Here is a 26,511-nt window from a genome sequence, read left to right as displayed (position 1 = left end):
GTTTAGTGGAAAAATTAAGCTAAAAATAGTTATATTTCCACATTTATTTAACCGATAAATAAACACTCATGCTTGAATGTCTGCCAGGTTTAAATGCTGTGAACACCTGCAAAACGTAAATCAGTGCACGTATATGAAAATATGCAAATTTCAGTAACAACCATGTGCATAGCTACTTCTGTTAAAGCTTCTTTACTAAAATTCCTTTCTTTTTTAACCCCCTCATCTATCAATCCACACATCTATTGGCCTGGCAGTCATGGCAGACAGTATTGAGAATTACTCAAAAAGCAACCCAATTTCCGTTTTTATCCACATTTAACAATAAAGACAAGAAAAGACAAGAAAATGAAGGTTTTCTGTCTGTATTTATCTGTAATCAGTAAAAACGGAAAACAGCGAGCCTTAGTCATGTAATTCCATTGAGATTGTGCCTATTCTACGTTCTGCATCTGTTTCCCTACATTATTCACAAATAACTTACACTTGCGTTTCCAATGTCCAATTTTTCCGCAAGCATGAGCAGGATTCAATTTCTTCTAAAGCGAACCATCGACACCAGTTCTTAAATCAACTGGATTACCACAACCGTTACCCCAAATTCTGTTGCTGTGAACCATTAACACCCTGCGTCATCTGAACTTAATTATATCCTCCTCTTACCGAAGAGATGTTATCAAAACACATCTGATTCTGACCTTTCTGCATTGCTCTTATTTGTGGAACCATTAACTTCTCCTTGCGTTTTTTGTTTCATCTCCCTTTCATCCCAACAATATTTCACATAGCGCAAAATCTCGTCTAATGGTTTACTTTGCCAACAAAGCAATTTCAGTTGAATTATATTAGAAATTTCAGATCTTAAACTATGCACAAATGTGTAAGCAAAATGTCCCATATCCTTTCTGTGACATTGTCCAAACCACTATATTGTTTAAAAGCCTGTAGCAATCTCTCATAATAAGCATGCACTGTCTCTTTTAGTTTTGGTGGTGTTTTGTTTATCTGTTGCCAATCAATTTCTTTAGGGAAACTTTAGTTTTAAAATGATTTATCACCTGCTTGTATTTCTTTAATACCACTGGAGTTGGTGCTCCTGTTCTAGGCTCCCTCTCTGGTTCTGTCTCCGGCCAATCGACAGTAGCTGTACATTCGGCCCATAAATCACCTGGTACCACAGTATCAAACGGAGTATTTAAATCGGTCCATAAGACTTTTGAAATTTTCACACATCTTTCAATCGCTCTGTACCATTCCACTGGATTTTCTCTCATTTTTGGAAAATCATTTGTAAATGACAAAATATCAGGGCTTGTCCATGTTACATGAACATAACCTCCACCAGTTACTTCCCTCATTGGGTGGTATCTCGCCTTCATTTCCTTCTAGGGCATTAGGTGACTGCACCCGAACTCTTTTTATTTATTTATTTATTTTTCGACCATCTTCCTTTCCAATTTTCTCTCTCCCTCCATTTCTTAATCAATTTAATCCGTTCTTTAATCTGCAAGGAACTCTCAAATTCATAATGTCTTGATCACTAAAATCTAACCTATATGAAATATGGAAAGTCTTTGACTTTTGAATATCTACATCATATTTTTGAGCGAATTTGGTCAATTTCTCATGGGTTAATCTTGCTCATCAAGTAATGTCTTTACAGAGAAACAATAGTTTCTCCTCCTGGTATATATCTAATTGTGAAGGACTAATTGTTCCTAAAATAATCTCTTGCAATTCCACTTTTAGCCTACTTGTATCAATTGGCTTTCTTTTTTCCTAAATTGACTTTTGAATCAAACTTGGAACTTAAATCGAAGCTGGGACTGAAAAAGAAACTGGATATTGTAATGGAACTGGATCTAACCTCGCGACTGAAGCTGAAACTGAATCCATTCCTCAAATTCTTACGGTGTAAATCCTGATTGCTTCCTGGATGTCCTCAGACCCTCCCCCACTGTGTGGGACAGCTTCTGGTGGCCCGCTGCCCTCAGAAGTCCACCCATCCTGACAGACCACGGCCAGAACCTCTGCATCATTCCGGACTCCACCCTCAACATAACTCACCAAGTCAACACAGTCACTTCCACCTGTTTCAACTCCCTCCACAAGAACTTCAAGTGTATCCGACCCGAAGCCAGAAAAACCGTCACCCACGCACTCATCACCAGCAGACTGGACTACGGAAATGCCCTGTATGCCAGAATCCACAAATCCCTGATACACAAACTCCAGACCATCCAGAACACCGCAGCCAGACTCATCCTCGGCACCCCACGACAGGAACACATGACCCAATGCCTGCGAGACCTACTCTGGCTCCCCATCGAGAAGACAGTAACCTTCAAGCTACTCACACACACCTACAAATCCCTCCATGATATTGGACCCAAATACCTCAACAAAAGAATCTCTTTCCACACACCCAAAAGACACCTCTGCTCCGCCGACTTAGCCCTAGCAACTACCCCGCGCATCCGCAGAACGAGAGCCAGGGGGGGAGAGCCTTTTCCTACCGTGCGGCCAAAACCTGGAATAAACTCCCCCCTTCCCCACCCCCCCCCCCCCCTTCAAAATCAGACGCTCCCCCACCCTGCACACCTTCAGGAATAGCCTCAAGACCTGGCTCTTCGCCTGACCCGGAGCTGCTGGCCCCCACCCCTCTCAAGCGCCTTGAGATCCTCACGGGTTAGTAGGGCGCTCAAAACCCCCTGATTGATTGATTCAATGATTGATTGATGTATTTTGATTAAATCCTCCATTACTCAAATTTGTGCTTGTTTCAGGTTACATGTTTATTGCAGATCTAGAATCCTACTTCCTATTGTCCTAGTCATACAAGTCATCTCAGGATGTCCACTCAATCTGGGGCAATAGAAAAGGTGGACACCTGTGAAACATTCTGCTCATCTGGTCACGTTGAATCTGATTTGGAATGCAACATAGATTTCTAGCTTCTGTTGCACTATTGCTTCAAATTGGAACCATAGGTGTCTAAAGCAATGATCTGGTTGCCAGTTCTGCTGGATTAGTTTGTCCTACATTTACTCCAGTAGGTACTGTCAAATTTTGAACCATATTTACCTGTAACCCAGATTTGTAAAGAGGAACAACAGGTTCAATAGTAACAGGTGCAGTTAAAGAATCTGGAGCATTTGAATCAATCGGATTCAGTGGAGCAGTGAATTATGTCCTTCCTTTTACAGCAGTAACAAGTGTATGTTCTTTAGGCAGGTCATGAATTGAAGGTGCATTTGGAATCTCAGCTGTAATAGCGTTTGTTAAATCCTCACTTTGAATCCCGTTGTAAGGTGGAGGACGATTTATCAATAAATCATCTAAAAGTTCATCATCTATGTCACTCTCTTCACCTTGTTTCCCTGTTTCATTCTTCTTTATCTCTTTGTTTCTTTTTCCCTTGTAATTGTCTTCAGCCTCTAACACAGGATATAATATTGTACCATGTACAAAGCTGCTCTCCACCTTTTCTGTAGCTCATGCCATCTTGCATAATGATTTATAGTTCTCCTACATCTCCCTTGATACGCCTCCTTCTCTTTCTGATGTGCCATATGTTCCCATGTATTTAAAATTTCAAATGCTGTAGGTCTAGGTGGTGGTTTCATTTCGTTCCTCAAATTTTCAATAATTCCCAAATTAAATGTCGTATTGCAAGGAAACTGTAAACCCTTGTCTTCTTCAGTAATTGTGTGCCAAAACTTAGCCATAAACATGGATGTAATCTTTTGTCTGTCAGGTGGTGCTTCTACCTTTGCCCTAACGGATATGGTCTCATTTTTCTTTACCATTCTCTGTAATCCTTTAAAAAATGTCATTTTAATTCAATTCTGTACTCACAAATGGTCACTTGTTCAGCTATCTTGACCAAACACAGCACAACTTTTATGATGTAGTCAACCAACCCCAGCGCAAATTTACACATTCACATCACAACACACTGTGACTTCAATCTTACTCTCTGCAGCAGCTCTCCCTCCTTTACAATTGTTCTTCAGCACATCTTCTCTAAGCAAAATTTCAATACAGGGCAAGCGACAAATAAACCTGTCTGCTCCACTAAAAGAGATACTCTCTCACAAAGTATCTAAACTTTCTACAATCATTCACTTCAATGAAAAATCGACCAGTGGGATTTCACCCAAATTGATATAGTTATTCTCTTGCACCTGAGATCAACTATACCAACTGTTTACCACTAACACACAAAGAGAACCCTTTACCAAAATGTTATCGACGTCTTATGACTAACAACACAAAACAGCAGACAACTTACCCAAGTGTGTTCTACACTGAGACAACCCGTAGGTTATATCGCGGGATCTTAGGCCACGAGATGTTGGCTTACAACTTCAGGTTTGCATCAATCATTCATGGACTTTAACCATGTGAACTTTAACCACTTCGCTCCGCTCAACAACACACAGCCATTTCAAAAACCGCAATCTTGGAAAAACACATTTGCAACGCACATCCCTATCAGTACTCACACTCCTACAATGCAACACAGTGAATTCATCAGGACAAATACTTCATCAGCACTCCATTGATCCTTCTCTTTGCCGAAGTTAAACTTTGGGCTCTTTCTTAACAATAATTTCGCTGTGTTGTTTTCACCCTAAAACCTCACTTCTGTAGGCAGAATCATTCTCTCCTACCAAATTTTTAATCCAATGTAAGCGATATAAATATTTCTAGATTAATTTTCACTTGAACTATTTAGTCTTCTAGCCCTCTAACTGCACTGGGCCCCCTACAGTCTGATGGATTACAAAATTACCCTCACCACAGAGGTGAATAGTCCTCTAATGGATCATTCTCCGCCGATAGGAAGGGTGGGAATTGGGATGTCCAAAACACGTTAGCCACCCAGTCAGGGTCTTTAATTGGTGACTAACTCACAAATTTAAAATTAGGTTCAAATGCACTACCCTCAGAACCATACTGTAAAAGGAAAGTATCACTATGGGGAGACCCAATCTTCTAAAAGAAATTAAGATTAACTTGACTAATACAAACTAGAAACTCTGCTACTGCGACACAACATAGAAGAAGCAGAACTTGATATTCTGACAAGATTTGCAGATTTTCCCTACTACGCATTTAGATTGGAGGAGTAATTCAATACAGTATCAAATAAAGAATATCAGGACACAATAAGAGACTAGAGAAATTTAGATAGTTATTGTATTAATGTTCCGAAATGTATACTATTGTTGTATCACCTAGTCTATTTTGTGCAGTGTGCACATTCAGGGTTTTGTGCCTGAATTAATGAAGTGTCATGTAATGTGGTTTTGAAATATTTGCTTTATCACTAGTGTGCCATGCTCTCTAGTGTCTACTTAAAGAGCTGATGGATTTGTACACACCTAGATCACACGGTATACAGTTTTCATACACAATATTAATACTAGAGTGTCTCCGCCAAATGTGATTAAGTAATTCCTAGGCCACAAGAATTTAGAAAGGTTCTGTTCTCTCTTGTCCAGTATTGATGTAGGTGTTAGTATGCAAGAGAAAGTGATTTGAGGTAATTTTTGCTCTCCTCGGTTTCAGTGACAGTCCTGTAGAACGATAGGTTCTCTGATTGATCTCAAGAAATGTTAAATGGAGAGGTAGATGAAATACGACTGCTGTGTGGAAGAGGCAGTGTAGCTTGTAATAGGAATGCGTCCTCGATTGTAGATTTTTGCAGTGATTATCCTTTGCCTACACACATGCTCTAATTTTTCCAGGACAATGGGGAAAACGATGATTGCAGTTTGTAGTACAAATGTTAGTACAGAAACGTAAACTACAATTGTTGATGCTTTGTCTGGGGACTGAAATGCAGAACATCTTTGAGCTGTTAACCAGAATTTTCCGATAAAGATCCTATTGCTCTAAGAGACCGTGACAGGCATGTAATGGGAGACAGTTGATGGAATGGTGAGAGGAGTTGGGGGCTGGAATGGAGGAAACACTAGTGAAGACATTGTAATCTTCTTGGGTAGTGATGGATTAGATCAGTAGATTTGGTGGATCATGAATACCTTGATATTAACAAAACCAAACAGAGATTGAAATATGATGCCTGGTGTCCTAAAATGCAAATAATGACAACTGGTGTGGTTGGTGATTGTATAGGTTGTTTGGTTAGTTAAAAACAATGAGTACCTCATGACTCTGTGATGTCAGTGGACTTGCATAAGAATGTAGCGGAGTGAATGGAATTTGATATTATTGTAGCCTCTGTATACAAAGAGTGCACTTCTTCAGTATGTCATGATCATTTTATATTGTAAGTTGGACATGATAATATGTGTTAGACGAAATAGCTAAGCCTGTCATGAGCTTAATGGATAATATTTTCTCAAGAAGGGGTTTCCCAATGTAGTTGTCCTGCACAATGAGGTACAAATTACTTCTCCAACCATGGAAGGGTATTTTTTTAATTGCATTTTTATTGAAAAGCACAGCTAAACAATTCACCAAGGATGTAGGTTAAACGAGCTTCGTGATCAAAAGGATAAACGCACATTTGTTATAGATTCAGTTAGCACAGTATGGGTCAGAACGAAAAACGGCGATCTCTTGTAAGCATCAGTGTTTACAAAATTATAACAATCACAGATGTTATGTGTTAGCGTTCTCATTTGTTTGGACCCAATGGAACCTGAGGGATAGGGTCCCAATTTCCCTAGGGAGAGCAGTTGGGTGTAACGTCTCATAATGCGTCTCAGCCTGCTCACTACTTCAAGTCATATCTTCCAGCCAACGAACTGCTGAGGGGGCCTTTTACTGCATGCCTCTTAGGAAAAAGTGCCATGAAGACAACTCAGCTAGTAGATCCAGGGAGAACAGGTGTGTCCCCTTGTAGCAGAGGCTGAAACGAGGAGAGCATGTGTTCGGTACTAGGAGAAATTGGATAGGTTTAATTGGAATGCAAAAAAAGATATGATGTTAGCCAGTTTGCCAAGACTCTGTGTGTGTTTGTTTGTGTAGTCAAAGCCAAACTTTGGAACAGCATTACTTAAGTTTATTATTTTATTTTTTAAACGTGTGTATGAGAGGTAGATGTAAGCCAGTGAAGTGTGAAACCTGAATATGTGTATAAATGAATAAAGCACTAGAATCAAAGGAGATGATCAAGAATAACAAGAAAAAAACTGAATTCACTTAAAACTTGGTGGAACGTATGTAATGCTGTATGAGACCAAGTTGGGTTCTAAAACACGTTCTCGATACATATTCTATCTTTTTTTTCCTCTTTGTTTTGGTTATTGAGAGGTATTTGTGCATGCCAAATTGTGATTTTGAAAAGCCTGTGTATTTATGTTCCATAATAGATTAAAAAAAATAGTAGTCTGTGGTGGGGTGGAGGTTTGAGGTGATAGTTGTGTGGTAGAGGCAAGGCATTGTAACCTGTAACTGAAATAAATATTTTATTACTACTGCTTGTGTACTACAGCCTTATTTTAGGTGTTAACTATAGGTCCAGGACAGCCAGATCCATGATATATTTTGAGAATAATCAACAATCAAATATACTAGTTCCGTGCCTGAATATACCCAAAGTCTAGGTTGAATCTGGACCTATGTTGCACACCCCTGGTGCAGATGGTACAAGGAGTAATAAGAGTGTTTGTTAACTGCAACTGTTTCTGCACATCACGAAGTAATGACAAACTAAGGATTTGAGAACAAGTATATATTTAGTTTTAAAGCAGATGTTGCTAATAATAGGTGTACGGATGTACATATTTTCTTTAAAATTACTGGTTGCTGCACTATGTATACTTATGGTTCCTCATCAAGTGGTTCAATAGAAAAATAAATTACACCATCTTCAGTAACTTAGGTCGGTGGAACCAGTCCAATAAATACCTTTAGGGATAAAAGCATGTAATGAGCTCAATTTCTGCTTTTCATGTAAATTACACAGTATATTTGTTTCACTTTTATTAGGCCGAGCCTAGCGCAGTACGCCTTTCTGCGAGGCATGTTGCATCTCCTCTCTGGGCATTAATCACACACCTCACTCCCCATTCATTCCTTTGTGTGCTTGTATAAATGCCCTTGCTTTCTGTGGTGAGTTGTTAAATGTGTCCCTCCTTTCTGTGGGAGGTTCCTATCCTGTCCCTGGTGATGGATCCTGTTGCAATTTTTTTTTATTTCAAAAGTTTTGTATAGCGCTAGCCCCCCGCTACCTTGTGGGTATCGGAGTGCTTTACATACACACAGTAAAGACAGAAGAACATTGCATTTCATAATAGGAAGGCGGTAAGGAAGCAAAACAGAGATAAAAGTACAACATGAAAAATAGGTAAACTGTGCAGGGGCGAGAGAAAACAAACGAAGGTGACTAACACCGTCGGGTCACCAACTGTCAAGAGAGAGGAGTCAACTCGGATATTGAAGTCTAGGTTCGTTGACGTTGGACGGGAAAGTATTTGTGGAGGAGATGGAGTTTCAGGTCCCTTTTTAAAACAGGAGAAGGAGGGGTTGCATCTGAGGAATCTAGGGAGAGCATTCCACATCCTGGGAGCGTTGCCAGAAAATGAACGGTACTGAGGGGTTCTCTTTTTCAGTTTCGGAGGAATAAGAAGTGAGTTGGAGCTTCTCAGAGTTCTGGATCTTCCTGCTTTTACCAGTTTGTTGTTTAGGTAGGTGGGAGACGGAGAGTGAAGGGTTTTGTGTGTGATGCAGGCCAGCTTGTAAATACACCTCCCTTCCATGGGAAGCTAGTTGATGGAGTTGAGAGCTGGTGTGATGTGTTCAAATCTTTTTACCCCAGATATGAGTTGAGCGTCCATGTTCAGCACTGCCCTTAGTGGGGCAGTTTAGGGCATCCAGATTCTTGAGACACTCTTGGATTAGACGGTGGTTACTTTTTGGAGAGAATAGAATTAATTCTGTTTTATCTGGGTTGAGCTTTCAGTGGTTAGCGTTGAACCAAGTTTGGATCTCGGTTAGAGTGACATTGAGGTGTCATACGTCGCTGGGTGATTTGATTTTGTAATAGATTTGGGTGTCATCTGTGTAAAGGTGGTAATTCACTCCTGCTTTTTTCAAGATGATTGTGAGGGACTCCATGAAGAGATTGAAGAGGGAAGGGGAGAGGATCTATCTTTGCGGGACCCCAAGTGTGACTATTGTTGGCTTCGAGAGACAGGAGTTGATTTTTAATTTGATGCGAGCAGTGCTGAAGGAAGGAGGTGAACCATTTTAGTACTGTGCCATTAATACCGGAGCGTTTCCTCAAGGTCTCCAGAAGAGCTGGATGATTTACTGTGTCGAATGCCGCAGATAGGTCAATAAGGATGTGTAGGCAGGCATCACCTTCATCTAAAGCCCTGTGAATATCGTCAGAGATGTTGAGCATAGCTGTTTCAGTGCTACAGCTTTTCCTGAATCCTGATAGAAAGGTGTCGAGGAGGTTGAACTCATCAATGTGTTTGCTGAGTTGGTGGAGAACGCATTTCTCCAATGTTTTTGCAAGGAACGGGAGGCTGTAGATAGCTCTGAGGTTATTGAGATCGTTAGGGTCGGCCCCTGGTTTCTTGAGTATGGGTGTGATTTGTCCTAATTGAAGAAGTCTGGGACACAGCCTGATATGAGAGAGGAGTTGATGATTTTTGTCCAGAAAGGGGAAATGGTGTGGTTGAGTTCTTTTATAATTGTGGATGGAGGGGGGGGTCCATAGTGTGGGAAGAAGGTTTTAGGCTTGCAATTATACTGAAGACCTCATTTTCCAACATTAGCCCGAAGTCGGACCAGTGCGCAATGTTTTTTAGCTGGAGGCAGACCTGATTGTCCCTGGTAAGAACTCTTTCTGATTGGTCAAGGGTGATTAAAGGGGGGCAGGTTAAGAGGTGAGGAGGGTTTGAGGTTTGGATGATGGATTGATCAATTTTTTAGACTTTATTAGAGAAGAAGGTGGCAATTTCTTCACATCGCTGTTAGGTGGCTTTGATTTCGTGAGAGGGAGTGCAGTTTGTTTGGCTTTTGACAATGTAGAAGAGTTCTCGCGGTCTGTTTTTCGCCAGATTTAGTTGGCTGTGGAAGAAAGACGCCTTTTCTCAAAAAATTTGTTTTTTGCATGCCAGCAGAGCAGACCTAAGTTGCGCTAGGTGCAAGGTCGAAGGGTTTAGTCTCCAAGACCTTTCCGTTTGTCTGAGTTGACGCCTTTCGTTATTAAGATCCACGTTGAACCAGGGTTTAGATTTGATTCGCCTCATTTGTTTGAGTTTGAGTGGAGCTACTTGGTGTAAAACCTCTCTCATTGTTGAATTAAAGTGTGTAGTGAGTTCATCGGCCGTCCAGATGGAGGGTTGGAGTTGTAGATGGGCATGAATCCTGGATTCAAGTTTGGTTAAAGGGACTTCTTTGATGTTTCTGGCCCAGTGCTTAGGTTTGTCATCACGAATAGGTTGGTGGCTGCAAGTGCGTCAAACTTGAACAGAATGAGGTGGTGGTCGGACCAGTCAATGGGAGAAATCGCTCTCTGAGAGACCAGTTCATCTTTAGTAATGATCGCATCCAGCGTTGCACCTTTAATGTGAGTTGGTTCATTGCAGAGTTGATTGAGGTTGTATATTTCAAATAGGTTGGATATGTTCTGGACAGTGGAGTCTTCTGGGTCGTTCCAGTGGATATTGAGGTCACCCAGGAACACGTATTTTGTGTCTGTCAGGGAGAAACGTGTTGTTAGGTCTGTTGGTTCTTCGGTGAAGAGGGCAGGCTCTCCAGGAGGATGGTAGATGGTGTGAAATTTGATGGGTGAGGTGCCCTTGGCAGTGAGTTCGACACGCAGGTATTCAAACTATAGATATTCTGCAGGTTTAAGTTTGGTAATCTGTATTCCAGCTTTGTGAATGATGGCTAGTCCCCCACCAGTTTTGATCGGGTTTTCTTGTCTGATGATGTTGTACCCTGGAGGGGTGAGAATGTCAAGAATGGGGGTGGAGTGGACATTGAGCCAGGATTCTGTGAGGAAAGCGATGTCTATTTCTTCAGCAAGTAGAGCTTCAGCAATGTCTGTGGGATGTTGTACTGCTGATCTGCAGTATAGGAGCATGGAAGAGAGAGGGTGGGGAGTCTCAATGATGGTGGGAGCTGAGTGGATAAAGGTGTATTGAGCAGGAGGTCTAGGCGAATGGACAGTTTTAGGGATTCTATTAGTGCCAACAATAACAGGGATGGTGAAAGGGGCAGTATTCTGGCTCAAAGTGAGGTAGGAGTCGTTAATCTCATCAGGTTTCGGTACCGAAAAGGGGTGGCGATCCCGGTTGGGTCGAAGTGCCTGACTCGCCGACGGAATGGAGGGTCGAGGAGTGCTCTGTGGGGCCATGGGAGAGGTATTGAGGGGGGGTAGGAGCAAATCTACCCGGGGAGAGGGAGCACGGTGGCTTGATCCTGTTGAGAAGGTCTTGTTGTAAGTATAGGAAATCGGCAGCAAGGGAGGTAATTTTCCACTCCATTCTGTTCAGTTGCTGTGTTATAGAGCTGAAAAAGCTTAATGTTTTTGGCAGGGGCCGAGAATGACTTGGGTCTGTGGAGGGAGAGAGAACAGGGGTCGGGGATTGGACGGAATCAGTAGGATTAGGAGAGGGGAGAGGTTGGACGCGGGGAGCCGGGTTAGTAATGCTCCCATTTAAGGTGTTCGGAGGAGGAGTAGTGGGTCTAATGTCCAAGGAAGGAGGGAGAGAAATTTTAGGTAGGAAGTCAGAGTTCCGGGGAATGTCAGTGAGATCAGCGGTGGAGACAGGTTGTGTATGTGGATGTGGGATGGCGGAAGGGGAGTGGGCAGTGGTAGTAGGGGGGTGAGTGTCTGCTGGATTGGAGATGACGTTGGACATAGGGATAGTAAGGGCCGGGGGAAAAGGGTCTGTGTTGGAGGAAGGGGTAGTTTGTGAGGGAAGGTTCAGATTATCGGGGGTTGAGAGGGGAGTGCCTGTGATGATTTCAGTCGCGGCAGGGCTGTGGTTAGTGTCCGAACTGTCTAGATCGAGATCAGCCTTGTGGTGTTTAATTGTGAGTTTGCTGTTCCTGGTGTGATCAGTTAATGTAATAATGGTGGGTGTTTGGCGACTGAGAGTATTGATAGGGGTAGTGTGATTGTAGTGAGTGATGGCGGATGTTCATGAGTTGAAGAGTGGGTCTTCAGGGCCGGAAGATTGGATCGGTTCCACGTTATTAGTGAGGGGGAGAGGGTTTGGGGAGATAGGGTTTGATGGCTCAGTTGAGTTAACGAAGAGAGTAGTGTGGGGAAGTGGCGGTCAAAAGTGGTTAGGTGCGGGTCGGTGGGCTGTATGAGAATGGTTCCAGTTCTGTAGATGGAAATGGCGAGTTCCCCATTGAAGGTAGGGGAGATGGTTGTCGAGATTTTTTCAACATAGGGAATGATCACTGACTTGGCGACTTGAAGGTGAAGAAAGAAGGTGTTTTTCCATTTAGTCGGGTGATTAGTGTAAAAGATGAAGTTAGTTTTCGTGTTGCCGTTGGTCGTTGTGTGGTTGTTATCTACTATGAGTGTTTCCGGGTGTTGTTTTAGAGTACTGTGCTTGAAGTTCTTTTTAGCATTACTGGTCATTTTGTCTGAGAAGTTAATGGACCAGGAGTTGGGTACGTAACGCACAAGTTTAGAGTTCCGGTTAGGGTTAGGCGGGCGCATGGTTGATGGAAGAGAGATCGGTATATGAGTTGAAGGGAGGAGAGCTTCCTTCCTTGAAGTTCGAACCGATTAGCAGTCAGGAGAAGTCAATTATTGACAATCATAGATCAACATGCAAGTATTATTGCTAGCTTGTTTATTGCGTTACCTTTTTTTTTTTTGCACTTCTATTTTTCTGTTTGGTTTCCGTCAGGGTGGGAGCTTTATGGAATGGTTATTTTACGAATTAACTTTTTTGTTTTTATTAAACCTTTGTTTTTGTTTGTTCCTCCAAAAAAACGTGACGGTGGGACGCCTGGCTTTATTCCCTCATCAGCGTGGCACGCAACACTTTATTTTGAAGCATGGCTGCAGCTTTCTTTTGTTCGGCGCGGCTCGCCCACCTACCTTTCTTTATTTACTTTAAAAGATTAATTAGACGCAGGTGTTGGTGGTGACTTGAGGTAACATTACGGGAAAAATACTCTACTATAGGCAAAGAAACTTCAACTGTAGCAGAACAGAACACAGCTGTTTGTTTGCCACAATGCATCAGTCACTATGAACTGTAAAATCTATCTTCGGAGATGTACCGTGGTGCAAGTGAATTCACAAAGTGCTTCTTGGCATGCTCGTAGCACTGCCTGGGTGTGGTCCGGAATACCTGCGAAACTGAATTGCTGGTGAAAAGGCAAGACGTTTCCCTCTGCTTCGCCCTGGCAGTCTTTGTCCACCCCTCCTTTGAGGCTGTGCTACCAGCCGCTCTATATAAAACCGAAAGTGAAGAATTTCACACACGCCGCGCAGCACTGCTGGTGGCAAAGGGGTAAGGGGTTGAGTAAGGCAGGCTTGGGTAACGTTACACCGCCAGCTCAAGAGGCCGAGGCTCGGGGGGAAAGAGCAGGCTGATGCGTGTTCAAGTGAGCAGTATTACATTGGTACATTTCAGAAGAAAGGAAGTCTGTGCACTTGAACTTTTTAATTCTTGTAGGAGCGGTTACTTTAGTTACTGCAATACAATCTTTCAGTTAAGGATTTTCAAAAACTATCTAGAAGAATTGGTTGGGGACTCTAAATGAAATATATGACACAGTATGCACCTGGAATTCATTACACAAACTCTGTATCAGTCTGTGAAGCCTTAACATTTGTTTTTTGCCTTCACTTGCAGCAGCCAAGATGAGGCTCAAAGATAAAAAAAAACACATATATTTGTATTATTTGTACCCTGTAGCGCACAAGTGCATTTACCTATTTTCAGCATGAAAGGATTGATTATGATACGGGCCACTGGAATTATGCGGCATGGGTGATAAAACTATGTAATAGCTTTGACTAAACTATGCAAGTAAACTCATGTTATGCGCATGAGTCTTAAAATAATTTGGTGGCACATTTCTTTTGCTACTTTGTCATTTCAAGTTCAACACACAATACTGTTGAGCTAAAAGTTTACCATTATTAGTACCAATTTAACACCCGGAAACAGAAAATAAAGGTTGTCCAGTTAATCTTTTTAACGCTTCTACTAAAAAGGTTTACTCACCTGGTCCTTAGTTTGCCATGCTTTTGATAAGCTTATAAGAAGAAAGGATTTAATACGTGCAGTGAACGGTAGACTGATGCACAGTGAAAGGACTTGGTGTCAAGGAGATATTGAAATTTGTTGTGGATACTGCTCTGCATGTGCTATATTATCTTTGCATGGCTAGAATATGGATCTTACAAATCATGAATGCAGAATTTTAATCTTTAAATACATTGATGACATATAACCTTATTCAGAAGAAAGACTTTCTTATCGAAAACACACCTATAAAACTTCTTGATGGAGTGTATGGTTCCTGTAGTCAATAAGAATGTGAAGGGATCTGAAAGAATTTGTTTATTCAGTGATGATAGGTTTGCATTTGAAGTCGCCCCACTGATTGTGCCATTTGTGTAATGAGGGAACTGTGAGAAGGGTAGGTGAGTAGAAAATTGGTTTTCAGTGAGTTTCTGTTTAAGGTGGTGTTGTGCCAGTCAGGTGGGGATGAGCTAGAAGGTGAGTCACCCAATTTAATTGTGAGCGATTTTGTAGGTAGGAGGTGAACCATTTGAGCACGTTTCCTGACAGCCCCATTCTTTGACTATGTTAGACGTAAAGGACAGACCGAGGAGGATGAGTAGGCAGGACTTGTTGTGCTCCAGGATTTTGAGGGCATCATCCATGATGTGCAGTATGACTCTTTTGGTGCTTTGTCCAGGTCTGAAACCTGACTGGAACCGGTCTAGTAGGTTGACTTGGCTAATGTGCTGATAGAGATGGCTATGTATACATTTTTCTAATAATTTCTCCAGGAGGGGGATGTTAGACACTGGGTGAAAATGATTTATATGTCACATTTCGGAGACTGTTTTTGCAGGAGATATGTCACTTGCCCAATCTTTAGGCAGTCTGGAATGGTGTTTAGGATTAGCGATGTGTTAATGATCTATGTTCAGAGGGGTGAAGAGAAGTTGGCTTAGTTCCTTTGTGATTGTTGAGCGGTGTCAGGTCATTGAAATGCATGGTTGATTTAATCGATGTAATGATATTTTGGACTTCCCGTTCCTTCAGGGTTTTAAATACACTCAATGTGGCCACATTTTCGGTCTTGGTGAGAGGGTCGAAGAATAGTGACTCTTTGTCAGCGAATTGCTATTTTTGGGGACATGCGTATGTAATATGTTCATGTCCACCCTCTCTGTATCAATCGTGATTTCGATTTTACTCATTTTATCCTTGAAAAAGTTTGAGAATGATAGTAATGCTTAAGCCTCTGTCATAGTTGACAGATTATGGAGCTGTCCTTTGGATTGAACTTTTTACTTTGATTGTTCGACTAGAGAGGCCTGTACCCCACCAGCGAACCTTGGATTTCCTGTTGACTGTGAGCAGCAGAGATCTACATGTCAGGAAGCAATTTGAAGTTTTTTTCACCATAAGCGATTGTAAATGCCTTCTGTTCGAAAGTATTTGAAAGGACCTGTTCTTGATAAGGTAGTCGGCAAAGTTTACAAGTACTGTATGTGTTTGTCATATTGGGTGCTTGCTGTGTTGGAACCCCGTGTGCTCTTATTATCAAAAGATCCTTTGAAAAATCAGACAGAATATGCTACCGAATTAGATTCTCAACGAGTTGCAGCTCCCCTGATTTTTCACTCCCTTATGGAATATCCACCAAACGTAGTTTGGACTGCCTAAATTGGTTTCCCAAATCCTCAATTATATTTAGTAAGAAACTTGCATTCTTCTGGGTCATCGTTACCTCTTTATTCTGAGAGGCGAGCTTGTCTTCAGGATCAGATATCCTTTGTTCCATTTCTTGGAGTCTTGTTGGAACCTAAGACCAACTTTCCTCCATCTTTACCAGTTTCTTATGCAGCATTAAGATTTCTTGAGTTTCTTTTTCATATCCCTTATCTCACTGAGAATACTTTCTAGCAGGTGATTTGATTACTTTGTGTGTCTGGCCCTCACCCTGCTGATAGTGCTGCTGTGCCATCTTCTAATACTTTCTCGGTCATGGCATTATATGCAACCGACTCTAAAGCAAAATTGAGTGCTTCAGGCTCTTGCAAAGGTCTGTCTGTCTGGGGGAACCGCGAGTTAGCCTAGGACGAGTCTCGATCAGGCAGTTCCAGGAGCGTTGCTGTGCAAGTCCTGCTGTCGCAGACACGGGTCTCTTCTTTCTCTTCGATGTAGGTTGTTTGGAACTGAGATTTGATGTTGGGGGTATCCCTTAAGCCCTAGATTTAGGACTGTTAGGGGTGTGGGTGCAAGTGGCCAATCGGCTGCTTGCCCCAGTGGCTAATTCACCTCAGAGGTGACCACATCTGGGGGTGTAGGTCACATTTTCTACCTAGAACCCTCTATTCTGCCACTTCTAAAAATGGCAGAACCTTTTTTTCGGTGTACAGACCTGGCTGCCCACCCTGAAGGTGTGCTTAGCCTTCTGGGAGTGTACATCTCCTTGACTATATAATTTTCGGCCAATCCGGGTGCATATGTGCCTAGTGCAGCGGGAGGGCTGTTTCCTCCACTGTGAGTCAGCCCTGATGCATATCAGAGTCGGTGCAGCCGTTGAAGTGAACCACCTTGATGTGCCACTTCTCTAGCCTTCCAGGGAGGGAGAAGGTGTGACCTCCCTCTTGCCTAGGTCTTTGTTCCTGACGCCTGGAATTGATCACACGTTCTGGCAGTAGGCAGCAAGCGTGGGTTGCCAGCCAAAGTACAGGGAAGCTGGGGCAACCAGGTGGGCAACCTCTAAGGTAGCCAACTGGGTGTATGCCACATCGTCCATGACACAAGATTCATTTCAGCGGTGAGAAGGCACGTTGTTTGATACCAAACCCAACATATTTAAGTGGTACCATTATGAAGCTGCCAACCTTGGGTGCCAGCCCATGTTATTCTATCACTTGGTTGGAAATATTTGGGAGGGGGGTCACCCACAGGACCTGGAATCCCTGCTGGGCCTCCTGCAATTTAGCTATAGAGTGTGTTACTGCTTTAAACTGTTTAAAGATTGTTCAAACAATTTCAGGATCAAGGTGACAGTGTTCAGCCCCTGAACAGCACCATAAGATGAAGGGTGAAAGGTGATATTCCTCACATCTGTCTTGCACTGAGACAGGGGTGATATGGGTTTAAAAACAAAGAAAACTACCCTTGAACTTTTATTGCTCCTGTCGCTGCTAATCTTCACATTTACCTGTGACACATACTACATTTTATAATTTGTTTTCATTCTATAATTTGTTTTCATTCTATTCAACAAACTTTCCAAACATTTTATTAGCAACACAATAAGACACATTCCTATTTATCAAAATTGATTCACAAATTAAAATTTTCAAATGTCATGCCCAGTATGCCCCTAAACTTCACATGCATACTAATTCTTATAGATAATAACAATGGTTTCCAACAACCATGAACAGTGCCTGCTATTCATTGGATTTATTGCACACTCCTGTGAACCTAAAATAGTCAACGTATATTTAGCTGGCTACTTATCTCCTTACGACACCTTGTTCATGGCCAATCTTCAATTCAGGTAACTTTGTTTCAGCAGGGTAAAGGCCTTCCTTTATTTACAGTGTATTGAAGCCACATGTTTAAATATTCTTGTCATATATCGTAGTTACATAATAAATATTATTTAATAAATTGGTCCCACCCATGGTTTTGTGTGATTCTCAAAGCAGAAACAAATATTTAGTGACATGATAGTTTCACCATAATAAACACCTTATCCAAAATTAAACCAAAAGTACCATAAAGAAAAAAAGGATTGAGAATGACGGAGAAGAAAAGAATTGCATACCGTAGACCCATTCATTGTGTAGGTTAGTTTAGTTCACTTACTTCACAGATCTATCATACGTAAACATGTGAGAAGGGAGGTCGTCAAAATATGTTCAACTTCATCAAATCAAAGAGGTCAGGAAGAATGTTGTCCTTCTAGATAATGGTGAAGTATGGAGTATCTCGGACGTAGTGAAATGTTCTGAAATGAAGTTTCAAGGCCGTGGTTTGAAAGAGAGATTGTGAATAACAACCAGAGTCGTTGAGGAGATCATGTAGAGCTAAAAAATCTCCAGAGTGGTTGAAGGAGTATGTTGACAAATACATTTAACGGGGCTGACCGTGCCTGGCATGTACATATTTTATTTCTTCTCTTTGTTTTCTTCCTTGTATTTTAGGAGTAATGTTTTTGGGTGGGGGTTGTTTATAGGTGTTTGTTTGGGGGAATATGGGTTGGGGTTAATTGTTATTACAACTAAAATTCAGTTGTGGGTGATGTAATAGAACGATTGATCTCATGATGGAATGTGATGTTAGTTGGCTGGAGGCATCGAATGTGGAAGCAGCTAGTGTGCTATGGCTGTAACATTGGAGATGCGGATAAGAGAATTTACATTTTCTGATGGTGTAACTTTCCTGTATTATACTGTACTGAATAAAGCTTACTGGAAGGTCGATGAGTACTTCATTCAGTTCTATTCAACACAACCATGCAATGTATGGTATAGGCTATATGGAGGGTGGTTGATAAATTATTACCTCATGCCACCTTTGTGTGGTGTATATATACAGCAGCTATCCACATCGCAAAAATGGTACATTTTTCATAGTGACACTTTGATGTCTCTGCGTTTTGTGTTTTGGGGGATTTCCTATTGCAATGTTAGTCACACCCACACAAGTTGGATACCATTTTTATCGGGAGAAGTGAGATAACCGAATAGTTGAGCATTTGTTATTATCTAGTGAATTTCTCTACATTTTAGGGCTCAAAATGTAAGTAGGTGTGCAAAAAAGAACATATTTTTCAAAATGCCCTCTGAATCAAATGATGGTATGGGTAACCCTAAATTTAGAGTTGGTCAAATAAGCACTATTCCTAAACTCCGTATCTAGGCCAGATTTCAGAAAAGCATAGGGTTCCTTTATACCCATTTTTCATTCATTAGATTTTACTGTCTGAATTGCTGCATGGTGGCCATAATGAAAAATCACTATAAGCTGCATCTCCAGTGTTGGCTGTGGCTATCTCATGTTTTTGGACAACCAGTGAACACCTGTCTCTGCAACTACAAGGCTTTGACTGATGTAATGGTATATTGCATTTGTAAATTGACCATCAGTGCAAAACAATTACAGATGAAAACAGCAGCTATTTTTGTTTTTTCTTATTTCTTTTAACATTAGTTTGGATTTTAACTATTAGTTTTCTTGGGGAAACTATGAGTGTTTTACACAAATAACCCCTTGCTGAATTCAGAATTTTGTCTAGTTTTGAGAAATGTATAGCTTTTTTGTTTCACCCACGGGTTTCACCCCAGTTTCTACCACAAACTGCAAGCAGGTTGAAAATACAAAAACTAGGAAAAATGGTCTACCACTTAAAAAGTGCAAACACTCTGGTAATTTTTAATAACTAATTGTTCCTGAAAACTGAAAAGATAGTAATCTTACCACAACAAACTTTTTGTTGATGCCCTTTTTAGAAAACAAAGCACACATTTTCAGCAGTCCAGATTTTTCTCATTTTTTCTAAACGAACCCAAATGAATTTTGGCTAATTTCTTAGTCCCTTCTAGTGAAATACATAAACTCAACACGTGGGGAAAAAAGAATGTAAATTTGACTTGGTTACTGTTTGTGGATAAAAGCTATGAATGGTTTAAAAGTATCGACCAGTCCTAGGGCAGAGAAACTCCTCAGCAGCTAAGAAGTTAAGGGAAGAGTTGTAACCCGCAGTTGCAGATTTTACCTGGAGTCAGTGACCCCCTTCTCCAGAGGGAGGAGGATCTGGGATATTCATTAGAAGCTCTGCTGCTTTAGCTCCTTCGTTCATTCTTTATAGAGCCTTCTGATAGGTGAGAGAGCACATTGTGTGCATCTTCACTTCATCAGAGTGTATAATGTACTGGCAAAGCAGCACAGTCACATTTGAGCACCCTCAGTGGGCTCACAGATATTAAGCCCACGGGAGCGAAAAACACCCCTAAATTAGAACAAAAAGTGTGTGGGTACAGCATGAGGCCATGATCGACTCACAATGCCCTCCGGCGAGGCCTTGATTCACTCACAACTGCCTTGATCGCAGGCCCTGGTTTATTCAGCATAATTTGATACCACGTAGGTGGTGCTGTAAGACACTACATGCTCTAAGGTACTGTGCAGTCCCACAAGGATCTCCGCCACCCAGCTCAGGAACGGCTCATTGAAGGATTACCCTTTCTGCCCAGGAAGCTTTCTTTTAAGCAGGATGTGCGAGTGATGCCAGTTTCTCTGCCACTTCGATTTGGTTTCTCCGTCAGTTGACACTGGCGGTGCTGTTAACTGTTTTGAATCACTTCGCTTTCGATCACTTTATTTTGGTGCTTTTGGTTTCTCTTGATGTTAATTGCATCTTGTTTCTGTATGTCGGTGGAGTTAGCACTTCTTGTTCCTCTGCATCACATGATATTTGCTACTGGTCTGACCCCCTTAGTCTGTTTGCTGCAGTCTTTGCATTAGCTGAATTTTTCTTGCGGTGTTCTGTTATTTAGAGCTGGTACTGTAGGTAGCTTTACTTTCTTGTTATTTCTTATTTATATTTCACATTTCGTGTTTTTGCAAATGCACCAGCATACTCAATTTTTATATGAACTTGAAACTTTACTCAGCCCTAGCATCCTTTTATAGCTTTGTGCTGGTATGTTTTCAGAAAGAAGACAAGATAAGCCCGGAAACAAAGATTAAGAAATTAGAAGCTGTTCTGTTGCCAGGTAAGCACATATTCTGCTTTAAAAAAACTTTATTTACTGGTTTAACGTTTTGTGATCCAAAATCAACTTGTTTCAGCTTTGAATAGGGAGATTGTTGTGTTCTGGATTTCTGGTTATTAAATTGTTCCCATTCTTCTTTGATATAATCAGTAATTCAGTAAGGAAAACGTCCTTTTTATTTTGCTATTGTGGCATAGTTACTGTAGTTTTACAGCATTTGAAGTTTAAGCAAATGAAGAAGTGTTCTTCATTCCGTTACTTTGACATGTGAATTGTTTACAACTGTCCAAAAACTACAACACTTGTGAAATTTATTAATTTGGTATGCCCATGTGCTGTATAAAGATCTGTATAAAATTTCTACTAAAGAGTATAAAAAGCAGGGGACGAGGCTTGAATAGCTAATATGGTGCACGCCTAAGCCGAGTGCTTCCGACTTGAGGCTCATTAATCCACCCACAGTCTTTACTACCGGATGACGTTGGCAGACTCCCTGAGCCCAATCTGGTGAATGGTTGGCCTTGGCAGCCTTCCGTGCTGCGCGCCTGAGACTACAGGAGGAGCATTGCACTTGCAGGCCGATACCACCTTTGCTGCTCCACGGTCAGTGGCAGAAGGGTGTTGTTGCCGACTCCCAGGAGTCACCAGGCAGTGGTAGGAGAGACCCCATGGATGCCCAGTGCTCCGTCTGACTTTTGGTTCCCGAGTGAGTCTTTGGAGCCTGCCTAGTGTGGCTAACTGAGACTGCGCAGCTGTTAACTGTTGTGGACTGCCCGCTTAGAGGATTTGGCTGGGCCAGGCCGGGCTCTTTCCTCATGGCCTGCTTGGTGGCCGCACCTCATATCAAGGAGGTGTGCCTGCCTAGTGGCACAGATGGCCATCACAGGCCTCTCCTGACTACGACCTTGATCCTTCCTAAAATTCGCCCTACGATGGGGGCGGGGCAGGGGGGGGCGTCTGCAGTTGTGGAGGGAAGCCTCTGTCCTATTCTGTGAGATGACCACAGAAAACTTGTGGAACGGGTCAAGACACTGGCTGACCTCCAGCCCCACACAGCGGATCTCCAGAAGAAGCACCAGAACCTAATAGAGCGCGTTGTGTTTATCGAGGATCATTTAGAAGATGCGGAGAGATGTGCTCGGTGTAGTAATATCGGAATTGGGAGCTCCCTGGAGGGCAATGATGGCCCCAATGTGCTGGATCACCTAGAGACCTGGTTTATGGATCTTCTTGCCCCTAAGTACCTTGCACCATTCTTCTCAATCACAATGTCCCACCGGGTCCCAGCCATATGCCCTTCTCAAGGAGAACCCTCCCACCCAGTTGTAGCAAAAATCTCTCACTTCCACAGAATGCCAAAACCAAATGTATGCTCATTATGGAATAACATGCTAATAATTCTAGTCCCTTTTAGTTAGAGCTCATTTCTGGTAACAATTTTCACCTTCATTTGTTTGTTTCCTGGTGTCTAGTTTTCTGGTTTTAGCGCTGTGGCTTAAACAATCCTTACCTGTTGATACGGAATTGCAAAGGCAATCTTTAGCAGAAGCGTCCCAGGTTGGTAGATGTCCCCTCTAGGTTTTTTCAAGCCTCATTTAGGAGTTAAAATAGGTTGCAATATTTCTGCACAGTGGAATTGGAGTTAGTGAATTTGTGATAAATTGTGGCGATGCAGATATGAAATAAATGCTATGGTTTGGAAAAGTTTGCTACATTGGCGAAACTGAAATGTACATTGGTAGAGAGATTTTAAAGGTGTTTACTGGTGATCATTCTCCATCAAAATGTGTTTAATTAACGGGCCTCAATTGCTTATTCTTACAGTTATTAAATTGATACCAAAAGATCAACGGACAAGGACGTTTTTAACTAATATTGTTTCTAATTTAGCTGAAAGTGGGAAGCCAAATACTGGTCAGCGAGTATCCAGTATGACCCCACCAGCATACATAAAGGGGATACATTGCTCACTAGCGATTTCAACTTTTGTCGCCATCTAGTAATTTTAAATAACTGTTGAACCAGCCATCACTTTAACGGAATGACAGCTTATTGGTTGTAAAAAAAAAACTATAAGTGCAGGCACCTTTAAAGTTTGGGAGTTTGCTGTAGTCAGGTGCTTTGAAGAGATAATCACGGATGCAACTATTTGTTGAACAACAATTGATGGATGTGTTGCTTAACACCTAAGCTGTCTGATTAATGACTAAAGTTTGTTAGCTAACTAAGAGAGCTACTGATTAGCCTGGTCCTGAATGAATATGTTTTGTTCTTTCCATATAAAGAAGCACTGAGATAAAAATAGCTTTCGATAAATCATGTTTTGGGTGTAGTGTGTAATGAATGGGAGAGTTCAGGTCTGACCACAGTCTGGTGTTGTCTTTTGCTCTTCACTTGACGGTTGGACGTTTTTATACACCCTATCGGTCTTTCTCACCTTCTTTCGGTTGATACTTTTGTCCTTCATACAGTCGGTTGTTTGGGCTGCTGTACTGTCTACAGATGGCTACTGTCTGTTTTGGCCTGTTCAAAAATCACTTATCAGAGTTTAAACATCATGGACCGAGCAGACTTTTTTGAATCGGTAGAGGAATTTTCTAATCTGAGGTTACTGCAAGAGAATTTTGCTATTTGATCGTAAATAGTTTTCTCTTCAGACATATGCAGCCTAAATAGATATGGATTCAAACATTTTGCAACAGTGGGAAGAATATATAGTATTGATGCAGGGGAAGCAGGATTTGTATCATTACACTTATCCACACCAACCACTATATACTAATCAAAAACGTAACTCTGACTGGCCCATAAGTCAATATTACTCAGTTAGCAATATCAAAGGTCCTCCGATGAATCTTTGGTAGAGCTAAAAGGGACTAAATAATGAAAGACGGAATGCTATTTCTCCACGAGGACCTACAATGAAGAAATATGGTAAACATTAGTCATATATAAACTGTCCAAATAACTTTTTAAACTGAAAAATAAAGACAATCACTATTCTTTTCTTTTAGGTGTCTCTTGTTATTTCATAATATGAAAGGTCAAGCACAAACCCAAATTAGAATGTCATTATTTGGTTCATTGAAATACAGATTAGTTTCACAATCATCAACAGCTCATTTATGAAGACATCAGATCATCAGGTGAGAGAGTGAAAACATCCGCGAAACACAGTTTACTTACGTAACGGAAATACTAATGCACAGCGTGCAATTAGTCTGAAGAGCTAACCCCACGGCCGTTAGGGAATAGCAAGAGCAGCATCACCATCTGATGTGCCGAGTCTCTAGGAAAGTCTCTTAGGATTAGCAGGTTTCACCAGCCGGATAATCAGGACTCAGCACGGCATTCAGCATACCACAAACGCAGGGACAGGTCATCAATCTTGTGAAGGAGCCAAGGAACATTTTCCCCCCACAGGAATCTTTATAGTATGCTACTTCCTTTCTTCCGTTCATATGTTGCATTCTCTCTCTTCAGCAAGCCTCTCTATTGGTTATTCACGATGGTGTGACAGTCTACTGACCGTGACTTTACTACTATTTTCTAAACACTTTGTCTTAATATTGTATAAATTCCAAGAGAGGAAGAGGAAAGAACCTGATTACAAATGTATTCAAAATCTAGAAAAAGTTACATTCGTGTCCTCTACATCCCTCGCATAGACAGGAAAGAACTCTAAAGATTTAGGCAAAATATCTGTACTCGAAGGAAGCACTTGTAACATTTGAAGGACAGGAGCACGGAAAAACACATCCTCCAACAATTCTAAGGCCGACATTATTTTAGCAAAATGGAGAATAATTTCTAAAGGCCTACATTATACTTTCACGAAGAATAAAGCATTTTCCCCGTTGTTTATTTTTCTGCAGTTAGGAAGACAGAATAACATCCAGGTAGCATTATTCTTATTGTTTGACTAAGAAAATCAAACTGTCGTGCCTTATGCACATTTCACACGTTGTACACTCTAGTATTAGGAATTGTACACATATTATAAAAGCATGCATTAAAGTGGATTTCATCAAGCAGATCTTATTTACAAAAATCGTGCTCCATTAGTCCCCCATAAGATTGTATACCAAACCATCACAATAACCCTCTGATAACACAATTTAACAAGCATTGAAAATGCAATAGGTCTCACCTTTTGATTAAGTTGAAGCCCTTTGTTTTGCTAATGGTATTGTATAGCAAAACAAATGGCTTTAACTTAATGAAAGGCGAGACTTATTGCATTTTTAATGCTTGTTTTTAAATGCATCTGATTTTCCTTAAAGGAAAATGGGATGCGTTAAAAAAAAAAAAAAAAAAATGTTTTTGTTTAATTTTTTAAAGGCAGGTAGTGGTCCCTGGGACCACTGCCTGCCTGTAAAAAATATTTTTAGAGCCAGTCACAAAGGGGAAGGTGTGCCTTGGGGACCCCATCCCATTTTTGACTCCATCACCACCCTCTTGAAGATGGCGGTAAATTGTGAGTGATTTGCGACCACAATTGCAGTCGCAAAACATTCGTACATGGCTTGTGAGTCACAATTAGGAAGGGAACGCCCCTTCCTAATAGCGAGTCGCAATGTTTTGCGAGTCGGAAAATAGTGTTAGTACACGGCCATGTAGGATTTGTATGCGCAAACGGGTCGCAAACCCTGGTCGTACATCTGGCCCTCCATCTCCACACCTTGCAGGTATTTAAGTGAAGCTCATCTCCAACAGCTTCAAGACCGAACCCCTAAACGTACAATGTTCAGTAACCACCATAATTGCCTGTACATACATGCACGCAGCTTCATGCATTGCAAGCTTATGCTGAGAGCGCTCCTGGTCACACTGGCGATAGTAACCACTATAACAAGCTTTGGAAGTGCTGAGTAAATTATTTTAAAAGACTGGTGCAGTGAAACAAACACAACACGTTCTGCATACAATGCTTCTACACATGACACAACTATCATAATAAGTGACATTAGAAAGTCACTGTGTAAAATCACTGTGTAAAACCGACCCTTAAACATAGCAATGCAAGCATTTGAAAGGAGGCAGATTGATACACCAATCAGCCAATTGCATTAAGTGAGAGAGTGATACCTTTTGGGGTGGAGAACTTGTAACAATAGTGCAGCAGCCAGACCTAGAAATACAATGACAAAGACATGTGTCTGCCTGGTTGCCTTGGAGGCAGCCTGTGCTGCACTTATACAAACTGGGCTCGCAGGGAGGTGGTCAGGTCTGTAAGTGTCCGCTCACATGCTCTGCCTTCACACTCCGCATCATATTACCACTGGTCCTTCCTTTGGCCTAGCACCTAGACTCCCCAAGCATTCTATTACTTTAATCTATTGATTTTAGGGTGTTTGTTAAGCTACACTAATCACTAAAATAGTGCCCTCAAGATGCTTAGTGAGTGGGAGCAAATGGGTGGTCTGAAAGTAGGTAAATGGAGTGGAGCGTACCACTGCGTTTTAATACTCCTGTTCTAATACTATTAGAGTAGGGGAGGGCTATGGTCCACACGGTGGTGTTAACTCTCAGCACAGTATGTGCTGAGCCCA

The 26,511-nt window shown here is 41.5% G+C and overlaps 1 protein-coding gene across 1 annotated transcript in view; it reads left to right on the top strand.

The window, feature by feature from the left end:
* Positions 1-26,511, top strand: part of MTMR10 (myotubularin related protein 10) — a 436,359-nt gene that overhangs the window by 37,103 nt on the left and 372,745 nt on the right. The window contains exon 2 of the mRNA XM_085644093.1: positions 20,899-20,959. Coding sequence (XP_085500219.1) covers positions 20,899-20,959 — 61 coding nt within the window. The remainder of the gene's footprint in view (positions 1-20,898; positions 20,960-26,511) is intronic.

The sequence above is a fragment of the Triturus cristatus genome, chromosome 3_1 (assembly GCF_964204655.1).
Source record: "Triturus cristatus chromosome 3_1, aTriCri1.1, whole genome shotgun sequence".
In the NCBI taxonomy this organism is placed as follows: Eukaryota; Metazoa; Chordata; class Amphibia; order Caudata; family Salamandridae; genus Triturus; species Triturus cristatus.
Note: the sequence above shows the minus strand (reverse complement) of the source record. Positions and strands in the feature narration are given on the sequence as shown.